Raw genomic sequence first — 21,874 nt, 5'->3', positions numbered from 1 at the left:
AGCTCTGGCTGTATAGAATACGCATCCATTGACCAACCACATACAGTTGATTCCCTTTGAGTTAGAACTGAAAAGTGGCCCATCATATCAATGTCTTATCTCCTCCAAGGCCTTGGGAGTGACAACCATGGTTGAGGGAGCAGCACCGACCTTCAGTGGTTTACCTCTATTCCAGCATGGTTGGCAATCATTGACCCGCGTGTCCATGACCGCATCCAGTCCAGGCCACCAGAAGCCGTCACATAATCTGCCTTCAGCAGCAGACGTCCCACAAAGGCCTTCGCGACTTAACACAATCATTGTCATTGGCATCGCCTACAGTGGCGTAGTTTCATCTCCCGAAGTCAAATGCCATTTTCCATAGTTTGCTCCTCAAAAAATAAAAAAATGTTCAACTCTCCAGAAAGTTTCCTTTCACCTGGCCACCATCTGTGACTTACCCAATGACCTCCTTAAGAAAGCATCATTTGCCGATCCTTCACAACACTTATGATCCGACAGATCTTTAATCACCGTCTCCATGGGCACAAAGGACCACATCCATAATTGTATAAACTACTCCACACCCACACTCTGTTTGTGTCCAGTGTCAGCTTCTTCAATTAAGAGTACCTTCAGCCAAATCATTATTTGTACATACAAATGTTCTATTGTGTAGTGGTAAGCTTGTAATGTGCCACCAATCTGGCAGTAGGTACCCCCACTCATGTGAATGTCGCTTGTTGACTTGGGGCATGTGGTTAGTGATGATCAGAAACCCGCGACCCTCAAAAATCCAGAAGTCGGCCATAGCCCATGTGCACGATAGAAGGTTCTACCTCTATAACGGAGTACTAACTTTCTGCCGCTCCATCATTCTAGAACCCTATGGAACCCCCGTATCTTCCAATACTAAACGAGGCCTCAGGGGTCACAAATGCATCACATTGTTCGAACCAATCATCTGCCATGACTGGAGGTGACGTTAGCAGAATCCGCAGTCCAGAAGTCTGCAGCAGCGGATAAAGAGGGAAGCATTTTCTGCACATTGGGGTGGGGTGTAAATCAACCAAAATAGATTCATGAAGCTTGCTCTATTCAATACACAATATTAGGTCTCCAGATTATTTTTGGTTAAGAGACAAAACAATAGGTGATAACCAGTTTTAGGATACAATTCGTATTTAATTTCTTTTTTGTAAAGATATTTTAACATTTCTTTAACTTTTTCCTGTAGAATAAAGGCAGACTCCTTACTCTGTGCCTTACTAATAGAGCTGCTGTTCTGTAAAACTATTCAGTATTTGAATCCATTACATTTTCCCAGTATTTCTTTGAAAATATTTTTACATTTTCCTTCAGGCTCTCTTTCCAACTCTTTGTCCTTTTCTTCCACCTTCCACCTGGGCCATTCAACCTGGTTACGATCACTTGTATGCGTTCCGGGATCTAACTTCATTTGTTTCTCTTCTTGAGTGTCCAACGCAGGATCACCTCACCTTTCACTGCAACGTGGTCTTTTCCTGTTGTCCTTTTCCATCTAACATCCATCTCAGCTGAAAAACTCCAAACAATCTCCGTTTTATGAACTTCTAACTTCTAGACTTCATGTCTGTGGGATATCATTTCCTATAATGCCACAAAGCCTTAAGCAATTAATGTCCTTTCCCTACAGAGTACAAAAGTCCTCTATCAAAGCTACCTGCTCCCTGTCCATCAATGCTACCTGCTCCCTGTCCATGTAAATAAAATAGAGCTGTAACTGCTTACACGACAACTGTTTCCTGTTGCACGTCAGGCCTCTTTACAATAGGAGTCTGCACCACCACTTCCATCACACGACCGCCTCTTGTGGTTTTTCCTCCTTTACACACTCTGCTAACCTCTTGTTTTGCACTTGGTACACATTTTTATCAACACCTGGACAGAACCTTGAATTACCCTGTTCACTCAAACTTCCACATCTAAAGCAATTTTCTTCTTCCCCACAAGTTTATTTTTCCACACATTCCCTCCATTTTTAGTTCTGCCATTTTTCTTTATTGCACTACTCTGATTTCCGCTTTCGGTTTACCAAAATACACTTTCAGAAGTGAAATGTTCTGTGTGCAGCTTCGTTCACTCCTGTAGCACTTAAACATCTGCTAACATTGATCACACTAGAAGACAGTCAGTCTTATTTCATTTCTGCTTTTGGGTGATGCCCACAAGGGGTATGAGCTAAATTCTGAATAGTGTCAGAGCGTGGAACCCCGAGGTGACTACAAGGAGACTGGGTGTGATTGGAGAGAGGGGGTCTCTGATGTGAGCCAACAGCACAGGTACAAGCATGGTGACAACAAATGTAGAACTGAGGTACAGTTCCTGCATGAGTGCTAATTCTGGATTTCTGAAACCAGCACGTTCCAAAAATATAACTCACCATAGTCACGGGGCCACCTAATATGCCCCCAAAGCCCGTGCCGCTGCAGTCCTTGGGGGTGGGCGGATACCATACCCATAGGGACCCCTAAGCCATGCAAGATCTTCAGATATCTCTGAGCTGGTCTGACCCCATGAATAGTTATAAGCCCATCTCTAAACTTCACGTGGAAGTGGGTCCACCTCTATGTGTCATGCACTGAATACAAAGCCACACTTAACAACATGGAAGAAAGAGACATAGCAGCAAACACTGGTCATTTTAGCAGCATCTCTGTTTATTGAAGTAGACACTCTCAGCGAGCAGTCTTCGGTTAACATTCGCCATAAAGCATCCACAGGTATAAAGTAGCCCGGTAGGCGCTATGATACACTCAGCAATGGCCATCTGAAGCAGGAATGCGCATCTGCCATTTTTATGCCACCGGTATCAGATACACTACTTCTGCCCTCATATGATTGGCGACGTGGCAATGGCAAAGTCGTCAAGTGACTGATAAATTTAACACCTTTCTGCTGATTTCCAAAAAGTCTGTAGTACTTGGAATAGCCTTCTTTAAGTTGTCACAAGTGGGGGTCTGCATTGTATACAACACTCTGCCATTATATAATTTAGGTGGATAAGTTTGCGTGTCTCTAGGCCAAACGGACTGCAGGGAATTCATAAAGTTCACAGATAGGATGACCGTGTCCAGCCCTCCTAGGGTTTCAGAGGCATCTGACTACCATGAACTCTCCTGGTTTCTCTATACATTTTGGCATCTTGCAAAGCATTTATGGAGGCGAGTCCTGGTTTTACACCTCTCTCGGGGACATGTCTAAAATATTACTCAAGCTCGTGCTTTCTTTCCTCAAAATGAGTGAGTGAGGCATTCCACACCTTTAGCCGCATGCACACACAGGAACCGACCAATCGCTGACCTCTCGCTGGACGACACACATATAAACACATTAGGAGCAACATGATTGGACAGACAAATGCAACGTCATTCTCGTCAAACATCTAAGGAGCATCTTCAAGGCAGAGGTGAAGAGCTGTGTTCGTCGTGGATATGTCGCAAAATGGAGCATCTCTTTCAAGGTAAGGGCTGGGAATGGCTCAGTTTTCATTGGAAAATTGTCCTGCAGCTCTGCAAGAAGAAACAAAGAGGAGTTTTCATATGAGCTGGGGCTTTTTTATGAGGGAACTTGCGCCACTTTTTTTGATACTCTCTCAATCCTATCTATGAGGCGACACAACTCTGCGTGGCTTTTATGGTGTAAGGCAAAACAGCGCCAGTCACTGCGTTGCTTTGCTCTGAGTCAAGGAGGCATTTCATGGGCGTTGCACTGTGTTTTCGCATGCAACTCCTATGGGTTTTGACGCTGCCCCAGATGTATTTAATCACGAACATCTGGGACAGCGTCAAAACCTTACACCTTATGCCTCCGCAGAGCAGGCATAAGAAGGAGAATTATGTTTATTTCTCCTCGTTTCTGCATTCTGCAGCAGACATGGAAAGAAGAAAATGCCCCTCATGATTGTTTTTGTGCAGGAAAGTCCCCCTTCCTGCACAAAAGAATCCTGCATGCGTTCGTGCTAGAGAGCGAATCGTGCGCCAGCGCAGAGGGATAGGGCAGGATTGAGCCGTATTCATAGATACGGTGCATTCCTTCCTTTCACATTGGCTTAGGGCAGCGCAGCAAGAAGACTTGTGGTGCTGGCCTATGCCAAGTCCTCATGAATGCAGACCTTCTAACTCAAGCTACATATACTCCCTGTAAGTCACGAAGGATTGAGCAAGAGTGCGAGTCATGCATGAAGAGATAACTAAATCACCATTATCTTAGCTTTGGAGTAAAATGAAACCGCTTTCAGGGTTTGTTCTCCGCCACACAGACTGCATGGAGAGGGCAGAGATGGTTTTGAGATAAGTGGAGCTAAAGCTCGTACACCTTGGTTCGGAGACAGTAAATGACATGTCTTTAGGGGCAGATTTACTACTTCTGGCGCATCTCTGCTAATCAGCAAGGATGCGCCAGAAGAGTTGCGATGCATCTGCCCACCTGTGCGTCACCACTGATGCGCCGCATTTAGAATGCGGCGCACTGTGGCACACGGATGGGCAGATGCGTGTCGCATCCCCGGTCAAAAAGGTGGCGCATTGCTGGAGTTGTGTTGCAAGCGCAACGCAGCTCCAGCAAGGCTCGGGGGTGCCCTATCCCTAACATGCTGCGTCAATCCTTACGCCTGCTTCAAGCAAGCACAGACGCAGGGGTTTGACGCAGCATGGCCTTAAAATTGACTGAGTGAAATCTTTTAGATTTCACTCAGCCACTTTTAGGAGACGTTCCTGTGCCGTTACACCCCCCCTCCCCCTGCGCCAAAACACCTAATGTGGCGCAGGGCTTTACAATGTGGCGCATCTCGTTGTAAATACCCCGCAGCGATGCGTCACAAAAGTCCCTATGCTCTGTGGAGCTGTTATGGCCATGACCGCCATCTTGGATCTGGTGTGGATGGTCACTGGCCACAGGGAGAGGTCAGGCAGGTATATGGGCGGCTATAGGAGAAATGCCACCTGCCCTGGGTTCTTGGTGTCAGACATTAGAATTAGACCTCTGTTGCAGCTCTAGACATCAGCTCAGCCACTGCTGCAATGAGATAAAAGGCCATGTCTGCATGCTCAATGCACCCCCGGCTTGCAAAAGCCTCTTTCGACAGAGCATCACTGGTACCAAAAGGAGACAATAAATTCACAAGAGACATATTGCATTTAAGTGTGAAAAGTCCATATCATATGTCCGTGAACTTGAACTTATGAGACTAGAAAGTAGAAAATGGTATTCCCTTGTTTCTGGGTGATGTGTCGCTGATGTACTATGATTTTCGTGATGTGACCAGTTATATTACATTTTTCCTGGGTAGAGAAGTAAACCCCTTTAACGCATTGTACCCCTCTCCTTGGCATCTAATAGCGTAACCCCCGAAATACCCGAAGACATTGTTCCCCTTTCGAAGGTACTGTTCTAAACCAGGCTTCTCCAATGAGGAGCTCGTGAGCTACTGGTAACTCTACAGCTACCCGCGAGTAGCTCTCCGATGCGAATACCAGACTACTAAATGGAAACCTTTTGCCTGTTTGACCTAATATATGTATACCAGATTTGGGTATTCAAGACAGAAATGGGTTTATTTTCAGAACTCGGATGCTGATGTTTGGCGAAAAAAATTAGAATTTCCCAAATATAATTGAAACTGATTTTTGATTGATAAATCATGTGGGGTGACTTAGTACAAATATATTATCAATTTCGTGCTGGGACACTGCAGCTGTTGCTGACATGTATTAACGACGTAGAGGCATTGCAAATTGAAAACGCCTTTGTGCATTACTACGAGCCACCCTGCCTAATGCAACAAGGTGATCACCGCTGGTAATCTTGCATATGGTGGACCAATGTGGTCACTATCACAACACTAATATTATTAGTGACCCACAATGATTGTCAATGAACATAAGTGGCTCTTTTTACACAAAGGGTTGGAGACCCCTGGTCTACAGAGTTTCAGATCCCGCCTCCCCAACGAGGGCAAACAAGCTCATAAGCTTCAAAACTGAAAGCGGCACTGGGCATACTAAGGTAACAATGTCCTTCATGTACCAGCATGCTGCACCAGCGGAACTTACCTGTTGCCCAGTGGGGGGGTGCTATAAAGTACATGCTGTTAGTGGTTCCTCTTTCTGTTCACTGCGCTTGTGAGTGTTTGCCTATGAGGAAGGAGTTGATTACTCCGAAATGCGTAAGGCCAAGCTATTAATTCCGAAGGCAAGAAAGCCGTCCTGCTTCTACACATGCTGTTTTGGAGTGCGTCTTCGAATCGATGGAAGATTGTGTGTATGTATATATGTGTGTATATATATATATATATATATATATTCGACTGCACACAGTCCTGTGCGAGAGGAGCACTTTGTCAGTCGGTGCTCGCGGCAAGAATTGATAATAGTATTGACAATACTACTGTGATCAAGAATAGAGTTCGAAACGCATAGGAGATCTGTAATTGAATAAAACATCTGAAAGAGCCAAAAGGAGAGCTACGTGAATTATCTTTGTGGGATATATATATTTTATATTGCAGTGCGTCATGTGATCAAGACCCAGTGGGGGTCCAAACGCGTCATGGCAGACAGGCTGGTCGATTATATGAGAGAATAAAAACTTGATTGGCACAGATTTGTGGGTCCACTTCTCGTTCTTGCCTTGCTAACGGCAGTTCAAAAGCGGCGATTTTGGATACATATATATATATATATATTTAGTGAAGTCTACATTTTTTTTAGATTCATATTAATCCTTAAAAGATTCTAGTGGGGGTTGATAAATTAATCCCAGGTTGGTTGTTAGCATCCCTTTGATGCTGTTATTGTCCGAAGAAATGTATGCGCGCTCCTATGATTAAATTTTTGTTGATCAATTTGATGGCTTTGAATAACCATTGTCCCCAAGAAACTATTTACATGCACATGTAATGAACTAAGATCTCTCTGGGACGCAGAGGATACTTTAAGCATTTGAACTTGAAAATGATCCACCTGTTTGTAGAAAATAAGTGAATCTATCCAGAAAGAAGTACTCTAAAGGCAAACACATCACTCCAATATCCGATGACTTGCGGGGCCGTGCTGCAGTGCCATATGAGGGGGTATAAACCTAGAATAATGGAGATTTCAAAGTCAACAGCCAATGCTAGAAGGAATCCACTTCATTCAGAAAAAATCCCAAAATGGAGGGCACCAGCCAGATGAAACAGGGCTGACGAATTTCCACTGAGGGAAAAAATTATTAGAGAAACCAAGTACCACGGAGTCCCTAAAATGTAAGGATTGTAAGATAATTGTATTTAAAATGGAGTAAGAGGGTAAAGGATAAAGGAAAATGATTTGCTGTAGGTTTTTTGATGTCTACTGTGACCTTCAAAGGAAGGACAAAAAAGAAACCTGAAAATGAAGGAGTAGAAGAAGGTAGCCACAGAGTAAAAAGAAGAGAAAGTAAGAACACAAAAGACAAGAGGCAGAAGAGAAAAGGTGATGGGGAAAGGAAGTGCAAAGCAAAGCGTGTGGGGAGGTGGAAGAAGAGCTTTACCGGGCTAGCAGGGGGGTGGTGTGGAAATGTCAAGAAGAAGATTGAGAGAGAAAGGAAGGTAGAGAATGGGCAACTCCAACAAATAAAAGAATACAAAATTGGATAGTTGTTAAAGAGTTGGGATTGGAGAAACAACGGTTTAAAGCATTTGAACCTTTTTATGGTCGTTCAGGAACTTTTAGGTGCTTCTTGCCAGCCTAAAGCCCCTTGTCTAGATGAAGCACAATGCAATACCTTAGCGGACTTCTTTGTTTCCAAGATCGGGACCATATATGCTGATTTCGGAATTCCCAATCCTACCCCCTCTCCTTTGGAGCAATTTGTATCTGCCGCTTCGTGCGATCTTGAGTCGTCTGAATCGCATATCACTGCCTGGGACCCCCTGAATCTTTCTACACTATATGATATTATTGGCAGTATCAAATCTGGCTCCCCTTTGGATCCTATTCCACCCCAAATTTTGCAAACTCTAGATTCTTCTTCCCTTAATCTTATTTTGGATTTACTTAATACTTCACTTAGAAAAGCTAAGGTCCCTAATTCTTGGAAACATGCTATGATTGTACCCTTGTTGAAGAAGGCCAATGCAGACCCCAAAAACCCCGCCAACTTTCGCCCGATTTCCCTCCTTCCAGTCTATTCTAAGATTCTGGAAAAGCATATAAATAAACAACTCACATTACTTACATTGAAGCTCGAAACATTTTACACCATTCACAGTCTGGCTTCCGGTCAGGCTTTTCAACAGAATCTACACTTTTGGGAGTCTCTGAAACCATTTGTCACCTGGTGGACAGAGGGGAAACCGTGGCACTTATTTTATTGGATCTAAGTGCCGCGTTTGACACGGTTTCCCACCCCATCCTTGTTAACACCCTAAAATCCTCTGGCATCACTCATTCCGCCCTTAGATGGCTTGCCAGCTTTTTGTCTGATCGGACGTTCCAAGTCTTTTCTGCTACATCTGCCTCCAAAATCCATAAATCAGTACATGGTGTTCCCCAAGGTTCCATTTTGAGCCCCCTTCTTTTTAATCTGTATGTCACACCACTGGCTGCCATTGCAGAACAAGAGGGGCTCTCCATTTACTCATACGCGGATGACACTCAGATCATCTTTTCACTTTCCACCAGTCATCATTCTACTACATCTTCCCTCTGTTTAGGACTCAACAACATTGCCTCCTGGATGCACGACAATAAGTTAAAACTGAATGGAGGGAAAACAGAACTCCTTCTGTTTGGCCACAACACCGCCTTATGGGGGCCCTCCCATTGGCCTGCTCAAATGGGTACCCTTCCTACCCCATCCAAGTCTGCACGCAACTTGGGCATCATTTTTGATGACCAGTTGTCCATGAGGCAACATGTGGTTAGAGTCTCCTATCTGTACCACTATCCTAAAATAGTTGAAAAAAAATCATTTGGATGCTTCGTCTGGACACCCAGAAAACCGTAGTCCAGGCTTTAATTACATCGCGCCTGGACTATGGTAATGTTCTTTTCCTGGGGGCCGGCAAAGAGGTAGTCCGCAAATTACAGACGGTTCAGAACATGGCGGTCCGTCTGCTATGCAAATTACCCAACAAGTCTTCTACTTCCTCTTCTTTACGCTGCCTTCATTGGCTTCGTATTGACAGCCGTTCCAAGTTTAAGGCACTCTGCTTTGTGCACAAAATTAACACCGGTAAAGCCCCACACTATTTGAGATCTTTAATTCATTCTAATTCTCCTTCTCGCACCCTTCGATCGTCCAACCAACACAAGCTTCAGATTCCCAGGATCAGGAGAGCCAGAATGGGCGGTCGCTCCTTTGCTTTTCTGGCCCCGTCCCTGTGGAACTCTCTCCCTTTATCTCTTCGGATTGAACCTTGCTACTTAAAGTTTTGCAGGGATCTTAAAACTTGGTTATTTAACCAATAAATCACTATTCTGCTGGCCCACTCCCCTCTTGATGTTTTTAGCGCCGGGAAACCTTCGGGTAGCTGCGCGCTCTAAAAAATTAAATATAATAATAATAATAATAAAGGGCTGAAGAGGATACGGTGAGGGGGTAGGAAAACAAAATATCTGCTGGAACTTGGTGAGGGGGCACAAGGAATAAAACAAATCGCCACGGTTTTGACAACTTGGTAGACACTATTCAATTAAAAAGCTAGTGAAAACTAGGTGAATGAAAAAAGATTATAAGAATCTGTTTCTACAAGTTTGTTTTCTATAACATTCGCATACCACTGCCAGAATTCTTCTAACATGTTACCACATATCCAAAAAAGAAGTGGGGATTTCCTTAGGTTTAACCCGGCACTTGCCAAACCTCAGATCTACAATCTTCTCTAATAGGTATTAACCTTCTATAAGAAAATGCGGCATCTTTTACGGAGTCTACATGGAGCTACGATTTCAAATAAGACGCTGTAGATGTCCGCCGCTCGGATGCGATAGATACTCTTCGCTGCACTGTCGTGGAATGTACTTACTTCATTTATAGAACTTGATTTCAGTGTCCACGCAGTCATAGAAGAGGTCCACAAATTCGGACGGATCGAGGGGTCTGGGACTGGTCAGGACGTCTTCCATGGCCTCCAGTCCCTGCTTCTCTAGGGCCAGCATGGTTCTTAGCAGCTCTTCACCCGCCTCCTGCAAGAAGAGCATTGTCATCCGGGGTCCATTGCTCCTTACTAACAAGACATCTCAGCAAACTCAGGGGCATATTTATCAAAGCATTGTGTTGCACTAGTGCCACGCAACGGGGTGCAAGAGCGAAGCAGCTCTTAAGTTAGATTTATCGAGCTGCGCAAGGCCACCTTGCATGACCGTGCGTGGCTTGATAAATCTAGAGTTACACAAGGCGTTGCAAATCGCTGTGTTCCGTTACTCTGCCCCAGGGGGGCGTTCCATGTGTGGAGCGTGTGTGTTCCCACGCACCGCCGATGGCTTTTTGGCCCATTCCTAAATTTACCATCACTAGTAGACCTGGGAATGCATCAAAATACTACGCATCCCCAGCAGAGGAGTAACCAGGAGAGATATCTTTCTTTTTCTTAGTTTTTTCCTCTTTCTATATGGGCTGCATTCGGAAGTGCACATAGAAAGGAGGGAGTCCTCATTGGATTGTTTTTGTGCAGGAAGGTCTCCCTTCCTGCCCAAAAACAATCCTGCTTACAATGCAGACACCCTCGCATCGTGGTGCAAGGTGCCTACGTTAGCACAAGGCAGCACATTGTGTGCTGTGCTGGGAGATGACAGGAATGCAGCAAATAGTGTTAAATACAGCGCATTCCCGCCCTTTTCCCATCTTGCAGCACAGCAAGGTGGCTTGCTGTGCTGCCCGATTATTTTGATAATTGTGCCCCGCAGAGTAAAGTGGTGGACATTGTGTAGCTTTCAGTCTGCTTTAACAGGCAGAGGGGCATTTATTTGTAGAAATCTGCATGCAACAGCAGGCATTTTCTGCTGAAAAGGAAAAGTAGTGGATACTGGGGGCTGGAGAAGCCAGAGAGGCCAGGAAGAGTCAAGTGTATGAAGCTTGTCATGCAGCTGAAGTAAACAGTGTGGAAAGGGCCAAGACATGCAGAGAATTAGGAAGATATGCCAGCAGGTTAATTCTGTATGGGCCGCATCAACCAGATGTTGGCTTAGATGTCACTTCCTCTGCTCACACCACACTGCCCTTCACAAGCACTTTCCAGTTGGAAATCCTTTCACAGAAGGGTAGAGTGCCTGCCAGGGGCGCCACCGTGCAAGTGCCCAAAAGTATGTTTAAAATGTATGTGTCCATCTATGGTAGGGAGGAAGCGGAGCCCACAGCTGCTGAACACTGTACTATAATGTGTGTAGACAAAGAATAGGAGATAGGAAGGGAGAGGGTTTTTAGTGGAATGTGGCATTACTAACAGGATACTGAAGGGCATATATGGACCTCTTAGCCCTTGGCACAACATCAGTGGGGTTGGATCTCAATATTCCTCACCTTTGCCCCATGGCGTCCAAGCACATTCTTGGGTTATAGCTCTTCTGGTTCGAGGGTCCTTACCTTGTCCTCCGTAGCGCTTCGAGCCCACTCGTGTGCCTTGTACAGCTCGTGCCTGCGATCTGGAATCTCCTGGAACCGCGGCTCTTTCCTCGCGGGGTCGCTGTCACCCAAACACGGTGACTGGACTTTGGTGACTGGTGTCACGTCCTCCACGAAGATGAAGGGTTTGAAAATGGACCTGGAAGTAGAAGGTAAATGTGAAGGCTTGTGTGAAGACATACACACACCCCAGCCTGCAGCACTAGACTTAGCATCCGCTCAAGCAGTTTCAGACAAGACTCCTTCACAGTGCAAGCTGATGGGAACTGACCTACCACCCCTGCCCTGCTCCATGGTGCATCATCCCAGTTGCCTCCTCTGCTCCTGCATGATGCCTTTCTTGGATAAAGTCTTGGGCTGGATACTAACATTACCTCCAGAGTCTATCCACATAAAGGGCCTCATTTATGAGATGCCTTGCGCCTCTGGAATGTCACTTTTTGTGACGTTCCGTGGTGCCGAAGCCTGCGTGACATTTATCAGGCAGCACTAAGCCACTTTTTTTGCCTTAATGCTGCCTGATAAATATCAGTCCCTTTAACGCAGTGTTCTGCGTTAAAGGGGCGGGCAATGGGTGTTGCTGGGGGCGTTCCCAGCAACATCCATGGCCTTTTGACACTGCTCCAGATTTACGAGAAATCGTAAATATGAGGCAGCGCCAAAAGCTCCCCATGGGAGGCATAAGGGAGGCGCAATGGGGAGACATATATTCATTTATCCCCGCTTTTCCTTTTACTATGTGTGCTGCATTCTGCAGCACACTTAGAAAGAGGAAAAAGCCTCTTCTGATTATTTTTGTACCGAAAGGTTTCCCTTCCCGGTCAAAAAGATACATCCCCGCAACCCAGGCACCCTTGCACCAGGTGCAAAGGTACCTCCGTTGGCGCACGGCAGACTGTTGTGCAAAGGTGCAGGGGAAAAGGGCAGGAATGCGCCGTATCTTATAAATACGGCACATTCCTGCCCTTTTCTTTTGTCGTAGGGAAGGGCAGCAGGAAGGCCTTCCCTCTCACTGTCCTTTCTTGGGCTTCTCGTGTTTCCACCATTGCTCCTCTACTGTTCAAGCTTTATCTCAGGGCCCCTCCCACCCTGAGTCAGTACTTTCTACTTAATGACTACAACTTTTAAGAAGACCCCAATCACACAAAATTCAAAGACTCACAATTCTCCGGCACATGCACCCCAGGACCCCGTCTTCTCGCGCTCAATGTGCGGGTGACCAGGTATCCCCAAGACATTAATGCTAGCATTACTGACATCTTGGTACGGGGCACTTGAGTCTTTGCAAAGGAGCCCCATAGCAGCCGACAGCGATGAGCCCTCCGCCTGCATCTTTGAAGTGAGCGGAATCTACCAGCCACCTTGGACAAGGGCGTCTCCTTGACTCCGAAGATCAGATCACTGGTCAAATTTCCCATCCATGGCTTTGAGTTTCTTAAAAGGCTGGTCCTTTTTCAGGGATGATGGGGCGTATTACCGAGGAATAGTGTTATTTATCGGAAAATGCGCTTAACGCATTTTATTTTTAATCACTGCCTATCGCTGGATATGTTAGCGGAGAAAACATGCTATTAGCAACGTTTTTCTCCATTGTGCTAAAATATCCAGCGATAGCGGCGAAATGCGTGAATATCCTTGAGAATACAGCGATATTCACGCATTAACGACGAAATGCTCTTAGCTATGTTATCCACCTCCCATTGGATAACATGGCTAAGAACTGGTCTGGGCAGGTGTTAGTATTTGGAGATCTTCGCGCTTAGCACAAATATTTCCATCGCTCGCCTGCCTTGCTAATAGGCGATAGCGATGTTAGCGACTGCTTTCAGTCACTAACAGGTTGGGTATGCCCACTTTGCACGTCATTAGCGATAAACATCGCTGACATGCAAAGCGAGCCCCAAACCGCTCGCTATCGCCTACAAGCTGTCGCTAACTGATGTTAGCGACAGCTTGCTAATAGGGTGATAGAATTATCGCCGCTTAGCGGCCGAAAACGGCCGCTAAAGCGGCGATAATTGCCTATCGCCACCATTGGTAATATGCCCCCCAATCCTTAAGGGCCAATCTCAATTCATTTGTGGTCAAAGGAACCAATGTAGACCAGCACAACAAACATCAATGAACCTTCAGTCACACTAAACTCTCTGTGCTTCAGCCTCTTCCAGGGGTGTAAACACAAGCTGTGTTTAGATCACCTGTCTAGAAGGAATTTACAAATGGCTGGCTACAAACATAAATTGTTCCTAGTGAAGCCGGTTTCTGCATATGGGTTTATGACATTAAGGACCTATATGAGTAGAGAGATAAATTATCAAGGGAAAGCCTGGTGGCTGAATAAAAACAGCAACTGAACTCAACAGAACTTACCTATATCGAAGATGACAATTAACTAAGACAATTTAGAATTGTATTGATAACAGTTTAGGTGTCCAAAGACCCTTCTTCCAGCAACTGAACCCCAATTTAAATTTCTGCAAGTATTCAACTGTGTTTTACCAGGATGTACAACCACATATGTGTGAATAAACAGAGCCATTCATAATATTATGGAAAATGGAACTAGAAGCACCAAATATCAGCAAGAAACAAACAAAGATTTCAATTTACACAACAGTACACCAAAGTGAGGGAATAAATTAACTAATTATGTTAAATATGAACAAATAAAGCTAAAAGAGCATTACTTGCTATTGATGGAGATATTCAAATTGAAAACAAGAAGCAAATAAATCGACTAGGAGCATGGGTCGTCGCACAGCCTATCAATCCTATTGTGGAATATAAACGTATACAAGAAAACATCGACTCAAGATAATGTTGACAAATTCATCAAAGGAAACGATATTGTGTGCTTTCAGGAGACTTTGCTGTGTGACGATACCCTAGCAAACCTAGTTATAAAAGGATTCGTTCAAAACTCTAAAGCAGCAAAGAAAACCCCCTTGGAGAGGCCATCGGGGGCAACTAACGCTGATCTCTACACAGATAGCAAGGAAGGTCTAAAATGTGAAGTTACACTTTGTTTGGGCACTAGGCTGTAGGGTTCTGCTGCAGAAGTTGGATCACTGTTATGATGGGATATGCATTATAAATGTATATATACAGAAGGGAAAGGACCATGAATATAAGGAGAACCTGGCAAAGCTGAAAGAAAATATAGCGTCCGTAAGTGAAAATTATCAGAAGGACATATTATTGGTGTTAGGAGATTTTAATCATAGATTAGATCCCTGAAGGGTGGATAGTTGGCACAAGGAACTACTAACATCTTATAATATTGAAGTGGCCAAGGAGAGACCTCACCAAAAGATACAAAATTTACTCAGTTGATGGGTTCATTAGGCATGGTATGTCTAAATGGGAGAATGCAGTTGGATCGGCCAGCAAGTCGCACCTTTTTGAAGGGCCAGCAACTCTGCCCAATAGATTGTGTTTGCCCATGCCTGGCATTTTGGGCTAATCAAAAATGTTTGAGGTGGTGAAAATGGAAGGTAGCGACCATTACCCCTTGAGAACAGAATTATATTTACCAAGCAGTAAAAAGAGAGAAAGGGTTCTACAGGTACATGTGGTTTACCCTAAACAGTTGACAACCAGGATAACAGAGGAACACATTGAGAAATTAAAACAAACCCAGCTGGCGATCCCAGTAGAAGAAATCCATTCTGGGAATGGAAGTATCTGCTTCGAAACCACCATAAGTAAGCTAGTGGATACCTTAAAGATAAAATTTAAATCAAGTAAGTCAGGGTCTGGAAGCCAGAGACTTAATAAAAATATGTATGCCTGGTTTGACGATGAATGCCGGGTAGCAAAGGCACAGATCAGGCAGAATGAAAGAAGGCTAAGGGGTAGGTTTAATGTGGAATTGTCTCCATCCCTTCAATCACTCAGGGTAAAATATAAAACATTAATCAGGAATAAAAAAGAACTTATAAAGATAACTGCTGGGCAAATATGTTGGAGGTAATTGAAACCAGAGATGTAAAAGGTTTTTGGAAATTGGTCCAAGAAAGCGCAGGTAGAAAAGTAGGATCCCTAGAGTGTATGGTCCCTGAGAACGATTGGGTAGGTTACCTGGGAGAGATATATGGGAACTGGCCAGTACAAGATAAGGTTGGGATGCCAGTTTGGTCACTGGTGAGGGACGACCTAAAACAATGTTTTCCCCCGGTTATATAAGGAAAATTATAGCAAATTTGAACCTCACTCGTACCGCCGGCCCAGACAATCTTCCAGCAGTAATAATAAGGACTAGACCAGAAGGGTGGGCAGAGTTTTTTGCAAAGATGTACCAAGTGATTGTGGAGACAGGAATTGAACCAGAAAGTTGGAGGGGTGTAATTATAAGACCAATTCATAAGAGGGGCGATCAGAATCTACCGAAGAACTATAGGTTAATAAATCTCTTAGATATAGGGGATAAAGTCTTTGCAAAAGTCATTTTGGGATCACTTGAAGAGTGGGTGGAAGAAAATCAGATTATACCCCCTGAACAGGGGGGTTTAAAGTGGGCCATTCCACAATTGACCATTGCTTTGCTCTCTGGGCCATAGCGTGGAGGTCGATCGAACAGCGGGGGAATTTATTTTGTTGTTTTGTTGACTTCCACGCAGCTTTTGATCTGGTGGACCGGGAGCTGTTGTGGGAAGCCCTAATCAGTTATGGTATCCCAAAAGATTTGCTAAGTATGATCCAAATGCTCCACACAAAGAACTAGGCTCAGATAATTTTAGATGGAAGTTTAACCAGGAAGATTGAGATTGGAAATGGGTTGCGGCAGGGATGCGTATTGGCCCCCCTGCTGTTTTCCTTGTTCTTGGCAGATTTACCATTGACCTCAGGGAACGCCAACGGGGCAAGCCCAAAATAAGATGGTAAGCATATTGCATGTTTGGTCTATGCGGATGACCTGGTGATCATGGATCAGACCGAAATCGGCCTGCAAAGGAAACTAAATATATTTAACGATTATTGCTCCAGAAAAAACTTGTGGTGAATAAGGACAAGACTAAAGATCTGAGCTTTGGCTGGAGGGGTTGTATGACATTACAACGCATGCTAATACATCGCATGCCATTACATTGCGGTTTTTACAACGCAAGTCGTTACAACGACTTGCGTTGGAGGGCGCTGCACTTAGGAGTAGTATCATTTACTATTCCAACTCCAGTCTACATACAGCAGGGAAGGTGTTGGATAGTAAATTATATTATTCCTTGTCATAGAGTGCCATCCAGCACAAGTCATTGAAACGACTTGCGTTCTAAAAACCGCGATGTAATGGCATCGCGATGTAACGACCGCGTTGTAAACGACGTTTCCCGCCGGAGGAAAGTTGGATCCGCATGATTTTTGGGGTCTGAGAAAGAAGAAACAATCGCAGAATAAAGGTATTTGGGAATGTGGATTGAAAGGAGTTTGAAATGGCATACCCATCTAGATGCGTTAAAATTAAGAACATCAGCATCGATTAGCGGATTGAAATTGTTTAACAAAAACTACGGTGCGATGTCAGAGACCAGTGTTTAAAGGTTACTCTGCCTTGGTACCTCCGCAGTTTCTGTATGGCGCGGAACTTTTATACTTGAGTGGCAAATAGGGTTGGGATATTGAGGAAGGCAAAAATCTAAAAAATCTATTCTCACTCCCCTTGTCGGCAATGGTACAGGCCATAAGACTTGAATTAGGACTGACCTCATGGGACATCCTAGCCAGTATGGCCCTTCTCCGTTTTTGGCAAAGCCTAGGAGTAGGTGAGAACACCAAAATATCACAGTGGTGTAAAAACGAAATTCAGAACAGCGAATTAAAATGGGCAAAAGAGACTAGAGCTATCATGACGAAGCTGTGTAGCACAATGAAGGTTAAAAGGTGCCCCATTACTTACATGATTAATTGTGATAAGATGGTATTAATGATGTTGGGGAGTGAAATATCGCAGGCACAGGATCAAAACCACCTTACGAATAAAACCTCAGTACACTTTATGACTGTGGCATGGAAAATCGAACAATGCTTTCCCTACGTTGACAGGTTACCCGATTGTTGGTTGCGAAGAGAGGTTTTAAGGGAAAGAATTGGGGAAAACCTGTGTTATCTAAATAATGTGGTAAAAAGCTCAATGATTGATAAGATGGGAAGATGTATCTGCACTTTGGGCACTTGATGTGATTTGTTACATATTTTAATAGATTGCCAGAAGTTTCTTGATATTTGAATCCTGATTTAAGACCGATTTTTAGCAAATATGAGATTAAGGGCCAGATGTAGGTCGCCCAATACTGGTCGGTAACGACCGAAATTACCGAATCTCGGCCGTTACCGACCGGTATTTGGCATTTGGAATGTAGGTGGCATGATTGTAGGATTCGGTATTTTACAGAATCGGTAACTTAAGAAATCTGTAAATTACCGAATTCTTAACATACCGATTCGGTAAATTACCGAATCCTTAATGTAGGGAGCACTCAAATGAGTGCTTTTCCCATTTCAGGATTCGTTATTTACCACCAACTACAAGTTGGTGGTAAAAATCGAAAACCCTAAAAAAAGCTATTTTTTTTTGCAATTTATAACAGTGCCATGTGGCAGACATACATGCCCTTAGGGCATGTATGTCTGCCACATGTGCACCCATGCACTATTCAGGGGTGCAACAGGGTTTCAAAGTGACACCCTGCCACCCTTGAATGTGTTCCCCCTTTTACCGAATCGGTATTTACCGATTCGGTAATTAACATTCATTCCTATGGGCCTCCAGGCCCATAGGAATGAATGGGAATACCGATTCGGTAAATATCGAATCGTACCGATTCGGTAATACTTACCGAATGTATTCCTACATAGCATTTATCGATTCTAAAATACCGAATCGGTAAAATTCGGTATTTTAGAATCAGTAAATTTGGATTACCTACATCTGGCCCTAAGTCTAGGGCGCAGGCTGCAATTTTAGTGACTGAAATGAGCCACTTAGATATTGCCGTTACTATTGGGAAGTTCATGCAAAGAGTGAAGGCACTTCTTCCTAATGGTTTTAAATATGTTTGTAAGCCACCCAGATCTAATTAATTAATGGAGGGTGTATTAATTGTATGTGTTTTTAGATGTGTTTAGTGTATTTAAGGTTATGCAATTTTAGATGTATTTTAATATATGTAATGTTTGAGGACCAATGGTCCAAATAAACATAAATTAAACTTGAACTTGAAAAATGAGATTGAACATCTGACTCATAGAGGCAGAGTAAAGGAATGGGAGGGTGGTTGTAAGAATGTTGGTGATCCGCGTCTGGCTGCGCGTCCAGTGTTCTTTTCCGATGTCCTGCATGTTTTACTCCTCAGGTCAGTGCAGTCACACATAACATCCAATAACACAAGCCTTCAGTTTTTGTATCAATACCTTTCCCAACAACCATGATCTAAGATATTAGATGCAAAGGCTATTGGGTGTCATCTTAATCACAGTGCATTGTGGGATTCCAGATAACTTCAGAAAGAGGCTTGTTAAAGGCACCACTCCCACGTTATGCTGTTTTCAATCTTTTGAGGAAGAGTTTGGGTCTCACCAACAGATAGCTGCATGTGAATCCTTTAACACCAAACTACTAAACCAGAGTTACAGGTAAATAACCTTCTGTCTCTGTCTCATCCTGGCCAACGTCCATGGCATGGATAGTAGACTGTAGAGGCTTCATCATGACAGTGTCCCCAAATGTATTTAACATCATCTTAGCGATAAGCGAGGGCGCGAATCCGAGAGCCTTGCAGATAGAGGCTAGAATGGGATGGCAAAGGCCTGAACAATTATGGCAAAATAGAGAAATGGCTTCCGGCTCCCTCTTCCCTCTGGCAACTCTTCCTATGTTCTTTCCCCGCTCCTCGAGGTATCCTTCACTGTCAGCAGCCGACAGAGAGGGGTAAAAACTCAAGAGACCCCGGCCCATAGTTATCAATATTTCATGCAACACAGCAAACCACCCTGCTGCAGGCGTGAAAGGAAAAGTGCAGAATTGTGCTAAATTTAGCATTATACAGTGGTCAGGAATGTCCTATATTTAGCATTATACAGCGGGCAGGAATGTGCATTAATTAACATTTTACAGCGGGCAGGAATGTGCATTATTTAACATTATACAGCGGTCAGGAATGTGCATTATTTAACATTATACAGCGGTCAGGAATGTCCTATATTTAGCATTATACAGCGGTCAGGAATGTGCATTATTTAACATTATACAGCGGTCAGGAATCTGCTATATTTAACATTATACAGCGGGCAGGAATGTGCATTATTTAACATTATACAGCGGGCAGGAATGTGCATTATTTAACATTATACAGCTGTCAGGAATGTCCTATATTTAGCATTATACAGCGGGCAGGAATGTGCATTAATTAACATTTTACAGCGGGCAGGAATGTGCTATATTTAACATTATACAGCGGGCAGGAATGTGCATTATTTAACATTATACAGCGGTCAGGAATGTGCATTATTTAACATTATACAGCGGCCAGGAATGTGCTATATTTAACATTATACAGCGGGCAGGAATGTGCTATATTTAACATTATACAGCGGGCAGCAATGTGCATTATTTAACATTATACAGCAGTCAGGAATGTGCATTATTTAACATTATACAGCGGTCAGGAATGTGCATTATTTAACATTATACAGCGGTCAGGAATGTGCTATATTTAACATTATACAGCGGGCAGGAATGTGCTATATTTAATATTATACAGCGGGCAGGAATGTGCATTATTTAACATTATACAGCAGTCAGGAATGTGCATTATTTAACATTATACAGCGGTCAGGAATGTGCTATATTTAACATTATACAGCGGGCAGGAATGTGCATTATTTAACATTATACAGCAGTCAGGAATGTGCATTATTTAACATTATACAGCGGTCAGGAATGTGCTATATTTAACATTATACAGCGGGCAGGAATGTGCTATATTTAACATTATCCAGCGGGCAGGAATGTGCATTATTTAACATTATACAGCGGGCAGGAATGTGCTATATTTAACATTATACAGCGGTCAGGAATGTGCATTATTTAACATTATACAGCGGTCAGGAATGTGCTATATTTAACATTATACAGCGTGCAGGAATGTGCTATATTTAACATTATACAGCGGTCAGGAATGTGCATTATTTAACATTATACAGCGGTCAGGAATGTGCATTATTTAACATTATACAGCGGTCAGGAATGTGCCTTATTTAACATTATACAGCGGGCAGTAATGTGCATTATTTAACATTATACAGCGGGCAGGAATGTGCATTAATTAACATTATACAGCGGGCAGGAATGTGCTATATTTAACATTATACAGCGGGCAGGAATGTGCATTATTTAACATTATACAGCGGGCAGGAATGTGCATTATTTAACATTATACAGCGGGCAGGAATGTGCTATATTTAACATTATACAGCGGGCAGGAATGTGCATTATTTAACATTATACAGCAGGCAGGAATGTGCATTATTTAACATTATACAGCGGGCAGGAATGTGCTATATTTAACATTATACAGCGGGCAGGAATGTGCTATATTTAATATTTTACAGCGTGCAGGAATGTGCATTATTTAACATTATACAGCGGGCAGGAATGTGCATTATTTAACATTATACAGCGAGCAGGAATGTGCTATATTGAACATTATACAGCGGGCAGGAATGTGCATTATTTAACATTATACAGCGGTCAGGAATGTGCTATATTTAACATTATACAGCGGTCAGGAATGTGCAATATTTAACATTATACAGCGGTCAGGAATGTGCTATATTTAACATTATACAGCAGGCAGGAATGTGCATTATTTAACATTATACAGCGGGCAGGAATGTGCATTATTTAACATTATACAGTGGGCAGGAATGTGCTATATTTAACATTATACAGCGGACAGGAATATGCATTATTTAACATTATACAGCGGTCAGGAATGTGCTATATTTAACATTATACAGTGGGCAGGAATGTGCTATATTTAACATTATACAGCGGACAGGAATATGCATTATTTAACATTATACAGCGGTCAGGAATGTGCTATATTTAACATTATACAGCGGGCAGGAATGTGCTATATTTAACATTATACAGCGGGCAGGAATGTGCATTATTTAACATTATACAGCGGTCAGGAATGTGCTATATTTAACATTATACAGCGGTCAGGAATGTGCAATATTTAACATTATATAGCGGTCAGGAATGTGCTAT

General features: G+C 43.4%; 1 protein-coding gene across 1 annotated transcript in view; it reads right to left on the bottom strand.

Moving 5' to 3' along the window:
* Positions 1–3,288: 3,288 nt before the first annotated feature.
* SCRN1 (secernin 1) overlaps positions 3,289–21,874 on the bottom strand; it is an 88,905-nt gene continuing 70,319 nt past the window's right edge. Inside the window, exons 7-9 of the mRNA XM_078664470.1 lie at positions 11,566–11,743; positions 10,010–10,169; positions 3,289–3,530 (exon numbers count right to left, since the gene is read on the bottom strand). Coding sequence (XP_078520596.1) covers positions 10,011–10,169; positions 11,566–11,743 — 337 coding nt within the window. The 3' untranslated portion in view covers positions 3,289–3,530; position 10,010. The remainder of the gene's footprint in view (positions 3,531–10,009; positions 10,170–11,565; positions 11,744–21,874) is intronic.

This window comes from Lissotriton helveticus, chromosome 10, assembly GCF_964261635.1.
Source record: "Lissotriton helveticus chromosome 10, aLisHel1.1, whole genome shotgun sequence".
Lineage (NCBI taxonomy): Eukaryota > Metazoa > Chordata > Amphibia > Caudata > Salamandridae > Lissotriton > Lissotriton helveticus.
Note: the sequence above shows the minus strand (reverse complement) of the source record. Positions and strands in the feature narration are given on the sequence as shown.